This window comes from Schistocerca piceifrons, chromosome 1 (genome assembly GCF_021461385.2).
Source record: "Schistocerca piceifrons isolate TAMUIC-IGC-003096 chromosome 1, iqSchPice1.1, whole genome shotgun sequence".
NCBI classification, from domain to species: domain Eukaryota; kingdom Metazoa; phylum Arthropoda; class Insecta; order Orthoptera; family Acrididae; genus Schistocerca; species Schistocerca piceifrons.
This window is the reverse complement of record NC_060138.1, coordinates 818919121-818940812: the sequence shown is the minus strand read 5'-3', so window position 1 is coordinate 818940812 and position 21692 is coordinate 818919121. Positions and strand designations below refer to the sequence as shown.

The 21692-nt window shown below is 39.3% G+C and overlaps 1 protein-coding gene across 3 annotated transcripts in view; it reads left to right on the top strand.

Annotated features, from left to right (window-relative positions):
* The window catches only part of LOC124714271 (proteasomal ubiquitin receptor ADRM1-B), a 107273-nt gene that overhangs the window by 60997 nt on the left and 24584 nt on the right, over nucleotides 1-21692 (top strand). For 2 of the 3 annotated variants that reach the window (XM_047243008.1, XM_047243007.1), the window contains exon 6: nucleotides 14972-15061. The exons of the other annotated variant lie outside the window; for it this stretch is intronic. In XM_047243008.1, the coding sequence (XP_047098964.1) occupies nucleotides 14972-15061 (90 nt within the window). The remainder of the gene's footprint in view (nucleotides 1-14971; nucleotides 15062-21692) is intronic. 3 annotated transcript variants of the gene reach the window in all.

Here is a 21692-nt window from a genome sequence, read left to right as displayed (position 1 = left end):
CAGATTGAACAACATCGGGGAGAGGCTACAACCCTGTCTTACTCCCTTCCCAACCACTGCTTCCCTTTCATGTCCCTCGACTCTTATAACTGCCATCTGGTTTCTGTACAAATTGTAAATAGCTTTTCGCTCCCTGTATTTTACCCCTGCCACCTTTAGAATTTGAAAGAGAGTATTCCAGTCAACATTGTCAAAAGCTTTCTCTAAGTCTACAAATGCTAGAAACGTAGGTTTGCCTTTCCTTAATCTTTCTTCTAAGATAAGTCGTAAGGTCAGTATTGCCTCACGTGTTCCAGTGTTTCTACGGAATCCAAACTGATCTTCCCCGAGGTTGGCTTCTACTAGTTTTTCCATTCGTCTGTAAAGAATTCGTGTTAGTATTTTGCAGCTGTGACTTATTAAGCTGATAGTTCGGTAATTTTCACATCTGTCAACACCTGCTTTCTTTGGGATTGGAATTATTATATTCTTCTTGAAGTCTGAGGGTATTTCGCCTGTTTCATACATCTTGCTCACCAGATGGTAGAGTTTTGTCAAGACTGGCTCTCCCACGGCCGTCAGTAGTTCCAATGGAATATTGTCTACTCCGGGGGCCTTGTTTCGACTCAGGTCTTTCAGTGCTCTGTCAAACTCTTCACGCAGTATCATATCTCCCATTTCATCTTCATTTACATCCTCTTCCATTTCCATAATATTGTCCTCAAGTACATCGCCCTTGTATAGACCCTCTATATACTCCTTCCACCTTTCTGCTTTCCCTTCTTTGCTTAGAACTGGGTTTCCATCTGAGCTCTTGATATTCATACAAGTCGTTCTCTTTTCTCCAAAGGTCTCTTTAATTTTCCTGTAGGCGGTATCTATCTTACCCCTAGTGAGATAGGCCTCTACATCCTTACATTTGTCCTCTAGCCATCCCTGCTTAGCCATTTTGCACTTCCTGACGATCTCATTTTTGAGACGTTTGTATTCCTTTTTGCCTGTTTCACTTACTGCATTTTTATATTTTCTCCTTTCATCAATTAAATTCAATATTTCTTCTGTTACCCAAGGATTTCTACTAGCCCTCGTCTTTTTACCTACTTGATCCTCTGCTGACTTCACTACTTCATCCCTCAAAGCTACCCATTCTTCTTCTACTGTATTTATTTCCCCCATTCCTGTCAATTGCTCCCTTATGCTCTCCCTGAATCTCTGTACGACCTCTGGTTCTTTTAGTTTATCCCGGTCCCATCTCCTTAAATTCCCACCTTTTTGCAGTTTCTTCAGTTTTAATCTACAGGTCATAACCAATAGATTGTGGTCAGAGTCCACATCTGCCCCTGGAAATGTCTTACAATTTAAAACCTGGTTCCTAAATCTCTGTCTTACCATTATATAATCTATCTGATACCTTTTAGTATCTCCAGGGTTCTTCCATGTATACAACCTTCTTTCATGATTCTTAAACCAAGTGTTAGTTATGATTATGTTGTGCTCTGTGCAAAATTCGACCAGGCGGCTTCCTCTTTCATTTCTGTCCCCCAATCCATATTCACCTACTATGTTTCCTTCTCTCCCTTTTCCTACACTCGAATTCCAGTCACCCATGACTATTAAATTTTCGCCTCCCTTCACAATCTGAATAATTTCTTTTATTTCATCATACATTTCTTCAATTTCTTCGTCATCTGCAGAGCTAGTTGGCATATAAACTTGTACTACTGTAGTAGGCGTGGGCTTCGTATCTATCTTGGCCACAATAATGCGTTCACTATGCTGTTTGTAGTAGCTTACCCGCATTCCTATTTTCCTATTCATTATTAAACCTACTCCTGCATTACCCCTATTTGATTTTGTGTTTATAACCCTGTAGTCACCTGACCAGAAGTCTTGTTCCTCCTGCCACCGAACTTCACTAATTCCCACTATATCTAACTTCAACCTATCCATTTCCCTTTTTAAATTTTCTAACCTACCTGCCCGATTAAGGGATCTGACATTCCACGCTCCGATCTGTAGAACGCCAGTTTTCTTTCTCCTGATAACGACATCCTCTTGAGTAGTCCCCGCCCGGAGATCCGAATGGGGGACTATTTTACCTCCGGAATATTTTACCCAAGAGGACGCCATCATCATGTAATCATACAGTAAAGCTGCATGCCCTCGGGAAAAATTACGGCTGTAGTTTCCCCTTGCTTTCAGCCGTTCGCAGTACCAGCACAGCAAGGCCGTTTTGGTTATTGTTACAAGGCCAGATCAGTCAATCATCCAGACTGTTGCCCTTGCAACTACTGAAAAGGCTGCTGCCCCTCTTCAGGAACCACACGTTTGTCTGGCCTCTCAACAGATACCCCTCCGTTGTGGTTGCACCTACGGTACGGCTATCTGTATCGCTGAGGCACGCAAGCCTCCCCACCAACGGCAAGGTCCATGGTTCATGGGGGGGGACTCATCGATATTATTATTATTATTATTATTATTATTATTATTATTATAGGATACTATGTTTTTTCATTTTGTGAAGTGCAAAGTTTTACATTTCTGAACAAGTTGCCAAGCACTGCACCAGATTGAAATCTTGTCAAGACCTGACTGAATATATATGCAGCTTCTCTTAGATGGCACTTCAGTATAGATAGCTGCATCATCTGCAAAAAGCCTGATTTTATTGTTAAATTGTCAGAAGGTCATTAATATAAAACATGAACAGCAAGGGCGCCAACACATTTCCCTGGGGCACACCAGAAGTACATCTGATGATAACGTGTCGTTTCGTCCGTACCAAAGAGTCCTCAGTCCAGTCACAAATTTCACGTAATACCCCATATGATCATACTTTTGACTTTAAATGCAGGTGTGGTACTGAGTCAAATGATTTTTAGAAATAAAGAGACACTGCATCTACCTGGTTGCCTTGATCCAAAGCTTTCAGTATGGCTTGCGAGAAAAGTGAGAGTTCGATTTTAAATGATCAATATTTTTGAAACTTGTACCGGCTGTCATGGAGAAGATCATTCTGTTCAAGATACCCAATTGTGTTTGCACTCAGAATTTGCTCTAAGATTCCACAATGATTTAATGTCAAAGATTTTGGACGGTAGCTTTGTTGATCACTTCAACTACCCTTCTTGTAGGTGGGTGTGACCTTTGCCTTTTTCCAAGAACTGGGCACGGTTTGTTGCTCAAGGGATCTATGATAGATTATAGTGAGAAGAGGGGCTTACTCCGATGCAAATTCAGTATAGAGTCCGACAGGGATTCCATCGGGTCCTGGAGCTTTGTTCAATTTCAATGATTTCAGCTGTTTCTCAACACCACTGACACTAACACTTATTTCATTCATGTTTTCAGTGGTACAAGGATTAAATTGGGTCAGTTTTCTTGGGCTTTCCTTTGTAAATGAAATTTAAAAAGCAGTCAGGAGTTTCAGCTTTTGCTTTGCTACCCTCAATTTCAGTTCGTCTCTTTTGCTAGGGGTTGGACACTAACTTTGGTGCCACTACCAGCCTTCACATGGGACCAGAATTTCTTTAGATTTTATAAAATGTTACATGACAATATTCTGCTGTGATTGTCATTGAAGGCATCATGTGTTGCCCTCTTGACAGCCAAAGGAGTTTCTTTCAGCAACTCTATCTGTAGCAATATGCTTTGTTTTACACCTATTTCACAGTAATATCTGTTTCTGTAGAAGTTTCATTCAAGGACTGTGTACCATGAAGGTTCCCTCTAATTATCGACTGTTCTTTTGTTCACATACCTATGCAGTGTGTGGTCAACTGTTCTTTTACTTGAGCCAGCACTGGCTCCAAGGCACCATCTGACGGGCCTCTGCGTGGTCTGTCTCCCATAGCTTCCAGTTTTCTCCCTCCAAAATGCCTGTTGTGCATTATTGTTGTCGATCCACTAAGGTGACCAGCTCCTCGAAGTTGTAGCACAGTCCTGTTTCTTGAGCCTTACTTTTGTAAAATGCTGACACGGCTGTCCCATATACACCACCTAAAGACTATATGCATGCAGAAGCTTAATGCTCTCTGCATCCTGGCCCACACATCTTGGGGTGAAGACTGTACCACTCTTCTCCATCTTTACCATGCTCTGGTCTTTTCCAGACTAGATTGTGGGAGTCAGGTTTATGGCTCAGTGGCTCCTTCCACTTTGCAACTACTTGACCCTCTCCACCATTGTGGGGTGCATCTGGCTATTGGTGCCTTTCACACTAATCCAGCTGACAGTCTCCTCACAGAAGCGGAGATTCCCCCTCTACAAATATGATGGAGTCAACTCCTGGTTTCTTATGCAATCGCCATTTGCCAGTTTCCTAACCATCCCGTGTACCCTGTCCTCTTTGCAAATGAGGGATGTCTCCCTCCTGACAGTCGCCCATGCCGGTTGGCATGGTTCTCGCTTCCCCCCGTCAGGATCTCCATCTCTACTCACTGGAATGCACCCCATGTATTTCCTTTCGTACCCTCCTTGGATGGTGCCTAAACCACAGATTAGGACCTGCCTATTCCAGCGTTCCTAAGGTCCATGTTGCCCCTATGGTCTTCGGGTGTCTTATACATGCCATCCTTGCAGAGTTCCAAGGTGCCAACATCATCTACACTGATGGTTCTAAAACAATAGATAAGGCTGGATATGCTTTCATGCCTCCTACTGGCTTAAAACACCATTTATTGCCAGTATCATGTAGTGTGTTCGCAGCAGAGCTTCTAGCCATTCAGAGCCCTCCATTTTGTTTCTCAGGCCTCCCTCCAAAGTGTTTCAATTTGTTCTGACTCAATGAACACACTGCAGACTATCGACTGATGCTACTACTCTCTTCACTCTTTGGTCTCTGCTATTCATGACTTCTCTGCCCTTGGGCATGCCACCTGCTCAGTTGTCTTTTTCTGGGTCGCAAATCACATGGGTATCCCAGGGAATGAACTGGTTGATTGTTTGGCTAGAGAAGCAGATACTTATCCCTCATTCCCTTTCATGATTCCAGCTGCGGTTATGCGGATCTACGTCAAATCTATCTTTGCCCAAAAGTGGAATGACATCTGGTGTGCTACTGCTCATAATAATAAACTCTGCACAATCAAGGAGTCTACTGCAGTTTGGTGCTCTTCCTTCCACTCCTCACTGTTTTATGCCATCTACTCATTGGTCATACCAGGCTCACCCATTGTTTCCTCTTGCGTAACAAACCAAACTCACAATTTGGTTGAGGAGCCAGATTGACAGTATCCCACATATTGGTGGAATGTCCCCTCCTTTTGACCCTTCGTGCTAAGTATAATCTTCCAGATTCCTCAATTTTAATATTGGAAGACGTTTCATGAATGGTTGAACTGGTCCTCAGTTTACACTGTGAAAGTGGCTTTTATTTCCAGATATAAGGTTTTGCTTTGCTCCAGAAGCAGGTGCAGGGTGGTTGTGGTTGGGACCTTGTTTCATGTCTTCTCGGTCTGGGACCTCATGACCACTCCACCTTGGAAAGAACACTCTGTTTTTCCAGTTTTTAGATTTGGTCTCACATTTTATGCCTTTTGCCGTGTGCGTTTTAACTTCATTATTTTATAATTTGACTCCCTTGACTGGATACGTCTACTTTTTGTGGACCTTCTTCCTTGTGTGAGGGCGGCTGGAGTGGCCGAGCGGTTCTGGGCGCTACAGTCTGGAACTGCGTGACCGCTACGGTCGCAGGTTCGAATCCTGCCTTGGGCATGGATGTGTGTGATGCCCTTAGGTTAGTTAGGTTTAAGTAGTTCTAAGTTCTAGGGGACTGATGACCTCAGAAGTTAAGTCCATAATGCTCAGAGCCATTTGAACCTTGTGTGAGTAGCTACAGAATTGTGGAACTGATGAGCTCGCCATTTGGTCCCATGAACCCTCTCTAGTAATGAATCAGTCAGTCATTTACATGAGCCAGAATTTCTCTACATGCTCCTGACCTGTGCTGAAAGTTTCAAGTTACTCTTTGAGATATGTTACTACTAATTTATCTTGTTTACTGAACACACATAGCTTTCTGCTTGCCACAACCACATCATGATCACTGATACTGCTTCGATGTAGCTATTTCCAAAGAGTTCAAGTGTATTTGTTGCCGGTAGATCCAATATTTTTACGACTCCGTTAGAAACACCATCAAATCCAGATGAGGTTTTATTTTATTTTTGAGAGGACATATAATTTTCTTTGTTTTAGGAGGAGACATTTGTGGTACATTCATATGATTGAATTTTATGACAACTGCATTTTCAATGTATAGCTGTGATTTTTCTCCTATATATTTTCTACTATATTAAAGAAATTATATTTGCTGCCGGTGACTCATCATTTGTTGCTGTTTTATTTAATTCAGTAGTGGTGATTTCCTGCTCTGTGGTTGGTTGTCCTGTCTCGTTTCACTACATTCCATACATAGTCTGTTGTTGAAATTATTGATTTTCTCCATCCAGGAATTTCCGTTATTGTTAGTCATGGAAAAGATTAAATTTAAAGTTGGCTTTTTGTTTATTATAATTTTCATCCAGATCATTACTCGAAACTTTTCTTAAAAACATTTGTTGTGGACTCTTTTAATGATTCTGGTTTCCAGAAACAGGCAGACGTTATTAAATCTTGTCACAGTATAAGAACATTGGGGGCAGATTGTGTGTTACTAATAAGTATGTGGTGTTTTTCCTTACTTGTAGTGTGTGCTGGCTTAAGACATCCTGTTGCGTACAAGAAATGGTAATTTAGCATTCATTCTCTTCTTTATTTAGACAAGAGGAGGTATCTGAAGTCGGTATTAAGATAGTATTTGAAAGTTACGTGAGTGTGGCATTTGTTTTTAAGAACAGGCACTCTACTAACAAAGGGACCTTAAGTGGTGTCCCTCTTAGATTTTCTTCTTATTTACAGGATTTCAAGGCCAGAACGTGGACATCCGTTTTCTCAGGCAGTACAATGCGGTTAAAAATGAAAATTAGAAAATTTCTGAATGCTATTAAGTACAAATGCAGCTAGTTTGAATCTCACTGGTTTCTCCAACAGGAAGGAGGTGGTTCTGCTACTAGGTAGTTCGCACGGCAGAACATGGGCCAGCACTTGCAGGAAGTGTTGGGCAGTGAGTACCAGGTCATCAGCATTGTGAATCCTAGTGCAGGGCTGGCTCAGATGACTGTTAATTTAGGGGAGCTATGTAGGAATTTTATAAAAGAGGATGAGGTAGTGATTGTGGGTGGAGCTGGGAATAGTCTTGATAGGGACAAGGAATATGGTGTAGGTGGTGTCCTGGTGGCACTAACGTACAATTCATGCAGCTGTTTGTGAACTGAGCGTGGTCAGACCACTCATGGAAAACTTCCTGTTGTAGTTGGTGTTAGAGCTGCACCCTTTTTAAATTGAAGTCAGCTGATAGGTGTCCTTGTTTGAAGGAAGTCCCTCTAACAAAGGAATCACCGTCAGAGGTGGTCAGGTATGCAAGTAGTGAAGGAAGCAGCATGTTTCATCCAAAAATGAGAGGTACTAGACATAAAGGTAGTGAACTGCTTCTAGATGATGACTCTGACGATATTGGTATATTGGAGCAACACTTAAGTAACTTGACAATTCAGAGGCTTCCTTTGCCAGGATACAGATTAGGTGGCTTTTTTTGAGTTCTTTTGCACAGTGGGGGAGAGGCCATACATAAAAAATAGTATTCCATTTGAGTCCAAAGACGTATCATAGCACTGCACTGAACAGGTATGTGAATGTAATGCAGGGGCAGTTGAATTTACTGAAAGTGAACTACTTGTTGTTGTTTGTAGGTCCCCTAATTCTGAGTTGAGAACATTTCTGCTCAAGTGAGAGAGGATTCTTGGTGTACTTTATAGCAAGTGCCTAAAACTAGTTATATGTGGTGACTTCAGCATTAATGTTATATTTGATGGTGCAAGAGAAAGGATGTTGGAAGGTGTCTTAAATTCATATGATCTGATGCAGAAATTCTAACCAAGGTGCAGGGGAACAGTAGCACAGTCTTAGACAAATGCTATGTCTAATTACATATTATGTAGAAATGCTAATCCAGTGGCAATAGAGTTTTTTATACCTCGTTAAGGAACAAGAATGGCAAGATGTTTATAGTGCCAATAACATAGATGACAAACAAATGCTTTCCTTAACACATTTCTCATGCTCTTTGGAAGTTGCTTTCCATTAGAACGCTATAAACAGGGTGTAGCAGTAAAAGGCAGCCTGGGTGGCTGACTAGTGGGATAAGGATGTCATTTAGAACAATGTTGTAACTACATCAAAATGTTCAAAGTAGTCACAGTCAAGCTACAGTAGCCCCTTAGAAACAGTATTGTAAGCTGCTTACAAATATTATGTGGAAGGCAAAGAGTATGTGGTACACAAATAGAATAGCTAATAAAATTAAAACCATATGGTCAGTCATGAAGGCAGTGTCTGGTCAGCAGCACAAGGTCGACAATATAAAATCAGCTCATAGTAAAAATGTTGTTACTGATAAATTAGATATATGTACAGCATTTAACAATCTTTTCTTAGCATTGCTTCTGAATTAAATAAAAAATTAGTTTCTACAGGAGATCATATAAATCTCTTAGAAAATGTCTTTCTGAGATTGATGTCTCAAATACTCCTCTGTGATACAGAAAAGGGGGAGATTGAGTCAATAATTAAATCACTGAAGACTAAGGACTCTCATGGATATGATGGAGTTCCTAGCAGAATATTAGTCATGAGGTGCACATGTTAGCTCTGTATTTAGCCATATTTGTAATTTTTCCTTTAGGAATGGTCCGTTTCCTGAATGATTAAAGTACTCAGTAGCAAAGCCACTTTCTAAAAAGGGGAAAGGAATAATATAGACAATTTTAGATTTATATGCCATCAGTGTTTGCTAAAGTTGCTGAAAAGGCTGTGTATGTAAGGATAATTGATCATTTATTTCACATACTTTACTATCAAATGTACAGTTCAGGTTTAGAAGTGGTTTAACAACTGAAAATGCTATATTCTCTTTCTCTGTGAGGTACTGGATGGATTAAACAAAAGGTTTCAAATGCTGTGCATCTTTTTTGGTTTAACTAAGGCATTTGGTTTGTGTTGACAGCAAAATATTGCTCCAGAAGTTGGACCATTATGGAATAGGGGAGTAGCTCACAACTGGTTCACCTCATACTTTAACAACAGACAGAAAAAGGTAATTACCCACAGTGTTAGGAATGGCTGTGATGTGGGGCCTGAGTGGGGTACAGTCAAATGGGGGATGTCCCAGGGATCAGTGCTGGGGCCACTCCTGTTCCTTTTTTATATAAATGAGATGCCCTCTAGTATTACCATAGAGTAAAATTCTCTGGAGTGAGCATTGCGTTCTGCGTATGTTGTCAACATTAACCCAGGATTGTCACGTGTTTTCGGGACTTCGCCGTGCGTGTGTGCTTTCTGCAGCGTTTGAAGTTTATAATATGAAGAGTTTTTGATGTGTTTCACTGTTTGTTGACAGTTTAATAGCAATGGTGAATTACTGTTGTTGCTACTGATGCAAAGAAAAATATGTGAAAGGACGGATAGTAACTGTTCATGGGTACACACCATGTAACTCTAATTATAGTTATCATATTAGTAAGAGACACTGTATATGTTAAAAATTTCGAGGCGCATTATAATTAAGCCTTGATTCTGTAAACCTATTGTTCTACGATTTTATGACTATATAATAGATATTACGGCTCGTACAAAAGCTTACAAACAATCGCTTCCTCTTGTAAATTTGCTAGTGGAACAGGAAAGGGAATGGTTAGTGTTTCAGGAAATACTATCCTCCATGCATTTATCAGTGACTTGTTGATTATGTATATAGATTACTCAGTCTATTATTTATTTAATAAACTGGGAGCAAGTACATAAAATGCGTTAAATAAATACTTCAAAGTGTCACCAGTAAGAAAAATTGTGCTTTAGGTCACAAAAATGAGAAAGTAAATACGCAGAAATAGCAGAAAAAAGGACAAATTAGCAGGGATGTAATAGCTAATGTGTGGCAAATTCGGTGTTTTTCGGACACTTGCAAAAGTACTAGCGTGCTGTCAAGTCGTTTTGCAAGACTATCACTGCAAAAATGTACGTCAGGTTCTATAATACTATAAAGTGCCGTATCATACCAAAAACTACCAAAAATCGAGTCCATCTGAACTGTGACACCTATCGCAAAGAAGCAGAATGCAAGATCACTTGCCGTTAAAAGCTACGAAGCTGGTTTGTTCCCGGTATCAAATGGATACGGTTAAAATGTCTGCGCAACATATATAAATAATCCACGACACGTACGAAAAGAATCCGTCTGTACTAGGGATGTAGTGACATTCTAATTGTACAACGCGCTATACGGACAAACACACGACGTCCCGAGAACACGTGACCAGGCCGGCAATGTATGTTGACAACACAAAATCTGTTCTGCGCATGTGAATGCTCACTCCAGAGATATTTACTCTATGAGTATTACAGACAATTCTAAAATATTTCTGTTTGCTGATGACATTAGCTTGGTAGTAAAGGATGTTGTGTGCAACACTGGCACTGTTTCAAATAGTACAGTTCACGAGATAAGTTCAAGGCTTGTAGAAAACAAATGCTAAATCACAGCAAGACTCAGTTTTTACAGTTTCTAAAACACAATTCAACAAAACCTGACTTTCTAATTTCACAGAGTGACCATATTATTAGTGAAACTAAACAGTTTAAATTTCTAGATAGTAAACTGTCGTGGAAAGCCCACATTCAGGATCTTGTTCAAAGACTTAATGCTGCCATTTTTACTCTTCAAATGCTATCTGAAGTAAGTGATAATTCAACGTGAAAAGTAGTCTACTTTGCTTATTTTCATTTGGTTTTATATTTTGGGGTAGCTCTTCCCATTTTCAAAGGATGTTTGTAGCTCAGAAACAGACGATTCGGGCAATAAGTGGTGTAAGTTCGCGAACTTCTTGTCGACCCCTGTTCATTAGTCAGGGGTATTCTGGTATTTTGACATTGGCCTGGTGATAAAAAAGTCAGTATAAATTTGAAAACTGAATAAATCACGGAATAATGTAGATAGAGAGGTACAAATTGACACACATGCTTGGAATGACATGGGGTTTTATTAGAACGAAAAAAATACAACGTTCAAAAAATGTCTGACAGATGGCGCTTCATCTGATCAGAATAGCAATAATTAGCATAACAAAGTAAGACAAAGCAAAGATGATGTTCTTTACAGGAAATGCTCAATATATCCACCATCATTCCTCAACAATAGCTTTAGTCGAGGAATAATGTTGTTAACAGCACTGTAAAGCATGTCCGGAGTCATGGTGAGGCATTGGTGTTGGATGTTGTCTTTCAGCATCCCTAGACATGTCGGTCGAACACGATGCACTTGCGACTTCAGGTAACCCCAAAGCCACAGACTGAGGTCTGCGGACCTGGGAGGCCAAGCATCATGAAAGTGGCGGCTGAGCACATGATCATCACCAATAGATGCGCGCAAGAGATCTTTCACGCGTCTAGCAATATGGGGTGGTTTTTTTTTTTTTCCCCTAATAAAACCCCATGTCATTCCAAGCATGTGTGTCAATTTTTACCTCTCTGTCTACATTATTCCATGGTTTATTAAGTTTTCAAATTTATACTGACTTTTTGATCACCCGGTATATATTCTTTACTCCCATTTCTTGTTAATAATAGCAGCTTATTCCCAAGACCTAGCCACTTTCACTCAGTTAATACTAGGCAGAAATCCAATCTGCATTTGGATCGCACTACCTTGACTCTTATGCAGAAAGGTGTGCAGTACACTGCTGCATCCATTTTCAGTAAGCTACCACAAGAATTCAAAAATTTCCATACACTGCTCCTCTCTCCTCTGGTGCTCAAACTTGTAGTTTATGTATGCTCACAGCCGTGTACCACTATAAACTCAACGTTAAATACTAAGCCTTCTGGGATCATGGCCACAGGTTTTAGTGTTGCCAGTGGATGTCACACTAAGCAAGTTGTCTTTAGAGAGTGGCCAATACTGCTTTGCTACACCCCCCCCCCCCCCCCCCCCATAAATGTGGTGGCATGTATGAACAGATGATGGCTGAATGCAAACTCCAGTATTAATCTCTGGCACTGATGCCAAAACAGTAGATGAATTTGTAGAAAATACCCTAATAAAAGTGTCTTGAGCTATTGTATGCTTATTGGACAAATAATAAAAATCCCTAGCACTATTTATCTAATCGTTTATGGAGATCAATACAGTGAATGTAAAAAGATATCTATGCAGCTATGTTTTTCTGCTTTGGAGTTTTTCAGGAGACAGTTTAGTGATTTATCAAGAACATAGACCACAAATTTAGTTTTTTTAAGATTTTTTTTTTCCAATGTCGAGTGCAAGAAGTTAAACGTGAAACCAACATTACACCAGATAAGATAAAAACCCAAAATAAATATTATCTTCTTAATTTAGACAGTAAATCTGCATGTGTGCTATGTTTTGAGACTACAAACTTTATAGTGTAACGGATTGTCATGGTGATCTGTTCAGCAAACACTTATTTACAGTAGGCGCTAAAAAATGTAACAACCACCAGCTACAAATGAGGGGAGAAACGTGTCCATTCCAACAGTCAGCAGTAATACCTGGTGTTCCGGATTATGATAATAGTGAGACTGAAACTTAACATTAGCAGCGGGACTGTGAGACACAGCCTTCATAAAGTATGGTGATCGTATGCACAAGGTTATCCGTCACAGTAGCCATTTAGTAGATTATAATACACAAAAATTAGAAAAGCTGGATATTATTTACAGAGAGATCTAGTCAACTGCAAATTTGTTTTTTTTCCTCAGTATTTATGACATTGTAATTCTCTCAGAGACAGCAAAGGACCTGGAAGAGCAGTTGAACAGAATGTACAGTGCTTGAAAGGAGGATATAAGATGAACATCAACAAAAGCAAAACGAGGATAATGGAATATAGTTGAATTAAATCCGAAAACGAGACACTTAAGGTAGTAGATGAGTTTTGCTATTTGGGGAGCAAAATAACTGATGATGGTCGAAGTAAAGAAGATATAAAATGTAGACTGGCTATGACAAGGAAAGTGTTTCTGAAGAATAGAGATTTGTTGACATAAAGTATAGATTTGTCAGGAAGTCTTTTCTGAAAGTATTTGTATGGAGTGTAGCCATGTATGAAGGTGAAACATGGACAATAAGTAGTTTAGACAAAAAGATAATACAGGCTTTCGAGATGTGGTGCTACAGAATAATGCTGAAGATTAGATGGATAAATCATGTAACTAATGAGGAGGTACTAAATAGAATTCAGGAGAAGAGGAAGTTGTGACACAACTTGACTAGAAGAAGGGATAGGTTGGTAGGACATGTTATGAGGCATCAAGGGATCACTAATTTAGTATTGGAGGGCAGTGTGGAGGGTAAAAATTGGAGAGGGAGACAAAGAGATGAATACAGTAAGCAGATTCAGAAGGATGTAGGTTGCAGTAGGTACTTAGAGATGAAGTAGCTTGCCTAGGATAGGGTGGCATAGAGAGCTGCATCAAACCAGTCTCTGGGCTGAAGACCACAACAACATTTAATACCTCCACTGTTCACGATATATTTGTACCATGGAGAACAGAGTATGTGAAATGCACTGGTATTACTGATGAAACTTCCCAGCAGAAGAATCGCATTTTAATATGTGAGGAAGTTTTTGCTGCAGAGTGAAAATTATTTTGGAGTGTTACTGGTGTACATGTCATTTCACATGCCTATTTCACATATTGTTTCATATGACATAAATTGAAAATGAAATATTACTTACATTGGAAAATTGTGGTTCAGTATTCGTTATAATTTCCACTTGAGAGATATAGAGAACTTAAATTTAACTAAGAAGAAAGGAGATTCCAACCAGTGACTCTTCCATCACCAGACTTCAACACTATGCATTTTGCTGCAGGCATCTGTTTAACTCATGCAAATTGTTTTGTACTTATCAGTACTCTGAAATCATCTCATTTTTAGAGGAAGTTTTTTGGGTTTTTAAAATTGTGGCACACTGCTTTAGGGAATTGCAAATTTCGACAAATATAGTGCTATGTTTTTCTGGTCCCAAGTAATGACAGAAGCTGCAGTTGATCCACATGTTATGGGTATGCTGTTCTTCATCCCAAAGTATTGTGTGGCTTGTGTACATTCCTCACTACAACAGTGTTAAAAATGTCAAGCCCTTGCATCATTGTATACAAACAAATTTCTGTTATTATATACCACTTATGATCAGTAGTTTCAGATCAAGAAAGTACCGTGTAAGGGAATGTTTGCACACGGTTCCATTTGATGTAAATACTTCATTGGAATAAATGAAAGGCTTAACAGTTGATGGACATATTGACTACATGCCTGACATCCCAGGTATAGTATTTGGATCTCAGTGCAGTTTTTTTAAATTTTGTTTTCATTGGTAGTTCTTTTAAATCCATTGCTTTTACAGCGCACCATATTACCAAAAATGTTTCAATTTAAAAAAATTCCTCTCCATAGTACATTTATGTGTCTGATTGATTACCACTTGCCAGTGAGTAGCTCCAGTATAAGCCCATAGTAGGATGACCTATTCATGGATAGGAAATTCAAACCAGTCACGTGTCCTCACTGTAATAGTTTGTGTGACTTCCTCAGCATTAGTTTCTGTGCTTTTACTTTCTGTTGAGTTGTAATCATGTAGTAGTTTCCATAATGATGACTGAGATAAAAGTATGTTCACAATTCATGTTAAAGTATTTACAGTATTTTGTTTTGTGTCCACAACTCTTACAAACAGGTTATAACTTCTGAAAGCTAATTGCAGTTCCCCAGTAATTCCCATACTCTTTTTTTCGTGTTCTCTGGTAAGTGAAATATTCCTCTTGCCTATTGTAGATATTATCTCCTTCATAAGATTCGTGATGTTTCTTTCAGTTAATCCTCCAGCAATTCAGCTCAGTGATCTTCAGAACTTCTTATCTGGTCTCAATGTCCCTACTCCTGAAACTACTACTCAGAGAACAGGCAAGTAACACTAAACTAAAATAATTTTTAAAAAGCATTTCTGTAAACTCACTTATAAAAATTCAGTAACATTAAAGTTTGGTCCTTAAATGAATTGGTAATGTTTGAAACATATATACACACAGTTGGAAAGACAGCATGTTTCATACATGCCTTTGTTAGTTCTTTGACATCCTTTCTGAGTAGCTTAACACTTTCATCTAGAGTACATGAACCTACTTCATCTAAATTTTGAATGTCTACAAACTATTTCCATGTCTATGGCACATGCAAATGAACTGAAGCAAATATCTTAGAAACTGTTATAGAAGTAATTATAATTCCTTCCCCCCCAACACACACACACACACACACACACACACACACACACACAAACCTAAAGAACTCTCTTAAGTGTTTGTATGAGTATTCATATTCATATATCAGATTACCTGATGGACACTTCAAATATAAAAAATGGCATTAATATCTATCACCAAGGCAGTATGAAACATTTAACTACTGTCATCATGATAAAAACTGATTCTTTTAAAAGAATACATTTATTTTGTGCACCCAGTCCAGCATAGATTAATGTAAAGGAGGCATGCTGTCTCAGAGGAAACACAAAACAAAATATTGTAAATTGAGCATATACAATTGAAGAAATCTGAAATTTTCCATTTAATGCTGAGATCGAATGCGGTGGTAGTGATTATATTGAGGCTGATAATGATGTGAGCAACAGTGCAGGTCTCGAGTGTCCAATGAGCTAAAGGTAGGAAGTTGTGGAAAATCTTTCATAAATTGGAGGAAAAATTCCATTAATGCAGCTGTGTCAGAAGTGGAAGAGAGAAAATGGTAACACATATTTAATGATTAAGTTACTTCTTTTTTACCAACTTGTAACTTTTTGTTGAAAACAACCCCTTCGTAGTGATGGTTCTAAGTGTTTGGCACCACAGTTGGGTTAGGTACTTTCAATGATATCCTCTCTGACGTAGAGCTCATGTAAGGTGGGATTTGTCGTATTGTACAGTGATTGCTTTAGGTGATGCATCCTAATAAGACAGGGAACACAATGGCGTTTTGAGGCCAAAGAAAATTGAAACTTCATGTTGGGGAGACTAAGGTTTCTAGATGTAATGACTGAATTGAGCAGATTTCCAGATCTAAATAAAAGAAACTATAAATGAGATACAATAAATATGTCTAATAGATATTAAACACTTCAAATGTGTACCATAAAGGTACTTCCAAATGTTACATTGCCGCTGCTTGGGGCTGTCTTCTATTTTCATTTACTAAGTGGTTCACTTGGAGGGAAGGGCGTTTCTAAAACCAATTTTACATTTGTAGTTCGTCAGTATTTAAAAAGTCATTGTGTGTTTAAACAGCCATGAAAGGAGAAAATGGGTAAAATATACTTGATTTTGTGATATAACACACAATGGTGGTGTGAATATGTGGAATTATATTAATATGTAGAAAAGATGATGCTATGGGTTCAGAGAGTTTCAGGTTCATAGAAGAGCAAGATTTCATGATTGAAGTATTTGTCATTTATGATATGGTAATGGTGGAAAGTTAAAATTGTTTGGTACAGTTATTATTTCCAGAGATAACATTCATAGAAATCTTGATGCCTCATATTTCCCTTAAACCCAAACTGAAGTTTTTGGAGCCCACTGTACACACAATGTTTACTCATAGAATTTACTGTAACATTTTTACAAACATACAGAAAAAATTTGCTACAATTACCTTAAGATGGTTCATATTAATGTTCTTAAAGTACTGTATGTAGCACAAAAGTCATTCATGTGAAAATGAAAGTTTTGCAACAGCTTTGTTATTTCAAAAGCTGATAATACTAATGTTAGTGCTCTACTTACAACCAGGTTTTTCTCTAAGTTCTTCAGTAATTTGGACATCATTTCAGACTTTCCTTCTTTGCTATTTACCTGAAGGAGGAACTGATCTGTGTTACTTTATATATCCTTTCTGCATAGTGATGCAGTTGTTTATTAAAAATATCGGAGCCTGTAGTGTACTATACATATACTTCATCTTTATGTCTGCATGTTGCTATACAAAATAATTTGTTTCACTTCCACAGAAACATTTTAGCAGTTGCTATGTTGCACAGAGATATGTAATATAGCTGTTCATGGACAACTATAACCAATATGTTGATCAAAATTATGTTGAGTGGTTTAGGTACAGCAAAATCCAAGCAATATGACATGACCACTTTTTTCCCTGATGGCTAAGTTGGCTGGTATTAATGTATGTGAGAAGGTGTAAAGCATTTCTCAGTGATCAAGAAAGAAGAAAAAACTTTGTGTACTGAACATCAGCCATATAAAAAAAAATCACTTCCAGTAAAACACCTGAATTGCTGCTGTTTGCATCCCGAGACAGAAATACATAGAAATCATCTGCCTTATCACTGATGCTTACATGTTTAAATCTTGTTTGTAGTCAGAGGGTAAAAAAAAAATACATAGAAATCATCTGTATTATCACAGATGCTTACATATTTAAATCTTGTTTGTAGTCAGAGGATAAGAAAGGTGAGTGAAAGAATTATGAAGTGCACACTACAGACACAGATATTTGTAAAAGAAAACATTCAGTAGAGGGGACAAGACTCATTTTCAGGTTAACAGGATGTGTCAGAAATGTATGAAAAAATGGAAACTACCATTAAAAAAAGTGGGGAGAAAATACAGCTGCCAAAAATGATGCACACAATTCTAAAAGGAAAACGAGAGTGTAAGAATTCATAACAAAACAACAAACAAGGGTAAGGAATTCATGCAGAGTTCTTGATGTGTGAAGTAATCATACAAGCAGTTAAGCATGCAATAAGATTTCACAACTTGATTATTCTTTGCCTGCTAACAATACCAAGACATCTACAAATTTTCATGCCGTGTGTATTTTTGGTAGGAAATGGATGTCAAAGAATGAAAATGCGGCAACAATATTATCATGCCTAAAAGTACCCTCATTTAATACAGTTTGGCAGTTCTATCCAGTTACTGCAGTAGGTAGAAAATGCTGAAAATGAGCACCTTGCATCTGCAAATAATTAGCTATTTGCTGTGTCGTGCTTCTCTAAACTGTTAGCAACACAGTGCCACCCACAGTTAAAGAGCAGCATGGATGTTCACCACCAGTTTCCCACCACATTCACTGAGTAATAGAATAGACATGCTCTTTTAAGTGCTCTCTCAGGAAGAAATGCAAGTGATTTAGAACATGCGAACACACAGGATTGAATCTCAATGATCAATCTATTTAGCAGTAAAAGCTCTGCTTAAGATGTTGTTATACACACCTTCCAAAGTGTGCAGGTGGCTTATGACATTGAAACGACACACACTGCTGAACACAAGTGGAATATCTTGTAGTGCTTCATGCAAATTATCATTGCATTGTTAGCTACTATAAGCAGATGATGTCCTTTACTGTACATCAGAAAATTTCATTGTTTTAGTGAGGTTAAGTGACACAACATTGCTCATCTATGACACATTGTAGAAGAATCTGTGACTTACCAAATGAAAGCGCTGGCAGGTCGATAGACACACAAACAAACACAAACATACACACAAAATTCAAGCTTTCGCAACAAACTGTTGCCTCATCAGGAAAGAGGGAAGGAGAGGGAAAGACGAAAGGATGTGGGTTTTAAGGGAGAGGGTAAGGAGTCATTCCAATCCCGGGAGCGGAAAGACTTACCTTAAGGGGAAAAAAGGACTGGTATACACTCGCTCGCGCGCGCCCACACACACACACACACACACACACACACACACACACACACACACACACACACATATATACAGACACATTTCCCACGTGGAATGTTTCCCTCTATTATATTAACACATTGTAGAAGGCATCACAAAGCCAGCTAAGTGTAAAGCCTGTGGATTTTCAACCTCTGTTTACTTACATATACATACATAAGATGGCTTATGGTATCTCCTGTCATAGTGAAACCGTGTCAATAAATTCCTTTCAAAAATGTAGTTACTTAAAACTTTATATAAGACTTAATTTTTATTTGCCGTCTTGTGAAACATTGCAATAGCCACAATGCAGCCCCACTGTGAAGGCTGTTTCATGTGTGGGATGATTTAGTTGAAGTTCATAAGCAGCTGTAAATCACTCTGAAATGCTATCACACAATTGGAAGCTGCAGCAAATGGATGTGATGGGAAGATTCCCAAGTGTCATGTACCAGAAATACTAGAGGTACTTAAAGTGCTAGTCTCTTCTGTGGATACTGTCTCCTGCAGGAAGTACACAATTTACCACTACTTGTCCACTTGAGGGGAAAGGCAGAAACCAGTGAGAACTTAAGGTGCGATACCTACCTACCCTAAGTAATGGTGGTGGTGTCTTCCATGGAAACTAAGGCAGTTAGACTCATTTTACCTGTTGGGATTATCTCCTGCATCCTGTGTTACGTTGAGGCAAACATAAAAGGGGTAGGGTCAGCTGCTCAAATGTAAGAGAAATAGGTACCCCTTAGGGAATTGGCAGCAAGGGCTGCAACTTCCTAGACTTGCACCATAAATTTGAGAACTGTAGGCTCCCTCCCCTCAATGGGTCAGGTGTGCACTACCCATTGGAGGCTGCTACAAAGGGGGGGGGGGCAAATTAATGTCCCCCACCCTGCCCCCACTGACAAGATGGGACTTTTGGGGAAAATTTAAGTGTATATTGAAAGAATAAGCTAATGCAGATGGTGGTGATGTATTTTTTTTTTTTTTTTTTTTTGTAGTAGACAGACTCAAATCTACAGAGATAAAGTCCAAGCTGCATGCAGTGTTGTTTGGGAAAGACTCAGTATGTGGATCTTTCTGTTGAACCCAGGACTGATCTCCAGATGCAAATGAAGACTTAAGAGGAAACCCTCAGGTCACTTTCTTAAGTTCCTCAATAATACTGTCATCATCAGAGGGTACTTTAATCATCCAACAATTAATTTGGGGTGGTTACAGTTTAAGTAGTGGACATGCCATGATTTAATGTGAAATGTTATTAAATTACTTCTGTGAAAACATAGAACATATAGTTCAGAAGCCCACTCATGTTGGAAATACAGGGTGATTCCCTGACGTTACGAATTTTCAGGGATGATGGATAATGGTAAGTGTATCAGTTTGAGATATAGGCCCCTGGTTCAGTCCCTCCCAGGAACAGCACCTTACTATAGGCACCATTAGTGCTGGGTGGGAGGGTTTGGGTGCCTCAGTGACACTGAGAGCTATGTTGATGGTTGTGCAGCTACTGGCAAGATCACCCAAACAGGACAGACCTCAGTGGAGGGGACTGATGAAGAAAGTCTCACAACTATATGGTGTGAGGGTTGTGGGTTGTGGCCCCCCTCCCCTGGAAGCTCCACTTGCAGTGGTTGGTACAGGCCTGGTGACACCGGGTTTCCTGATCTGGGAAATGGCCAGCTCAGTGAGATCTCTCCTACCATAAACCCTAGGCCTAATCAAGGGACCACTATTATGTGCAGTGGTGGAATGTTGTGTTTTTTGGAGAATGAGGTCTTGGCTTCACTACCTGGTCTGTGAACTGCAAGGAAGGTACATACCTCTACAAAAGAAACTTTCAATCCCAAAGTATACTATCTGCCGATGAGGTGAATGGTTGTTGAGGTAAAACACTACTGGGCAAACTCTGGAAGCACCTGCCCCCCTCTCAGTTCTATAAGGCTTGCTTAGGCTCATGGAGCTCTTTTTTTGCCAACGTTTGTTTCCCTAGCACCTTGTGGGATCCCTATTAAGTGACATAAATTCATTTCTGCTTCTGACGGGATCACTGTACTGTTCTTTCGATTCCAGGATGTCAGGGATTTTCTCTGCACTGAGGCTGGGTATTTGTGTTTTCATCATCTTTTGGGAAAGTGGCGAGACTGGACAGTCAAAAGATTGAGAATTTATACAGGCATCGATAATGATGCAGTTGCAGTTGAGCACCCCACAAACCAAATATCCATCATCATCTAGTATCAAGTAGTACCTATGCCCACCCAACAAAGCTTGGTTGGTCAGTCCTTCTGAGTAGTAGTCTCAGAATTATTGTAACTGGGCACTAGTTTACCATAACACTTATGGTGTAATCAAGAGAGCAGAGGCATTGGGGGATATTGCTGGTCCCATAAAAAGTGATAAATGACTTTGTAATGAAACACTTATAGCTGAAACTGCCATATCACACCAAGTATTTAAGCTTCTGGGATGATGCAGGGGTAAAGGTAACAATCCTGGTATGCTCGAGTTGCGTAACACCCTTAACTTCTGAAAATGTGTGGTTACCTGCTCCGATATATTGGAGATGGAACCTGAGGATTTACGTGCAAAATGGAAAAAAAGAGGGTGTCACAGAAGTGCAGAAATAGATGGGGAGAGTTAATGCCACATTGGACAAAAACTGCAACATTTATTCTGAAGTTCAACCATCCAGAATTACCTGAATATTCTTGCAGGCTGTATCAGTCCTAAGATTCAACCAATCATTCCAACCCAACCCAATGCGATGCTTCCAATGTCAAAGATTCAGTCATACCACTATGGCATGTAGTGGGAGGTCTACTTTTGGAAATTGCTGAGTCTCAGCTCAC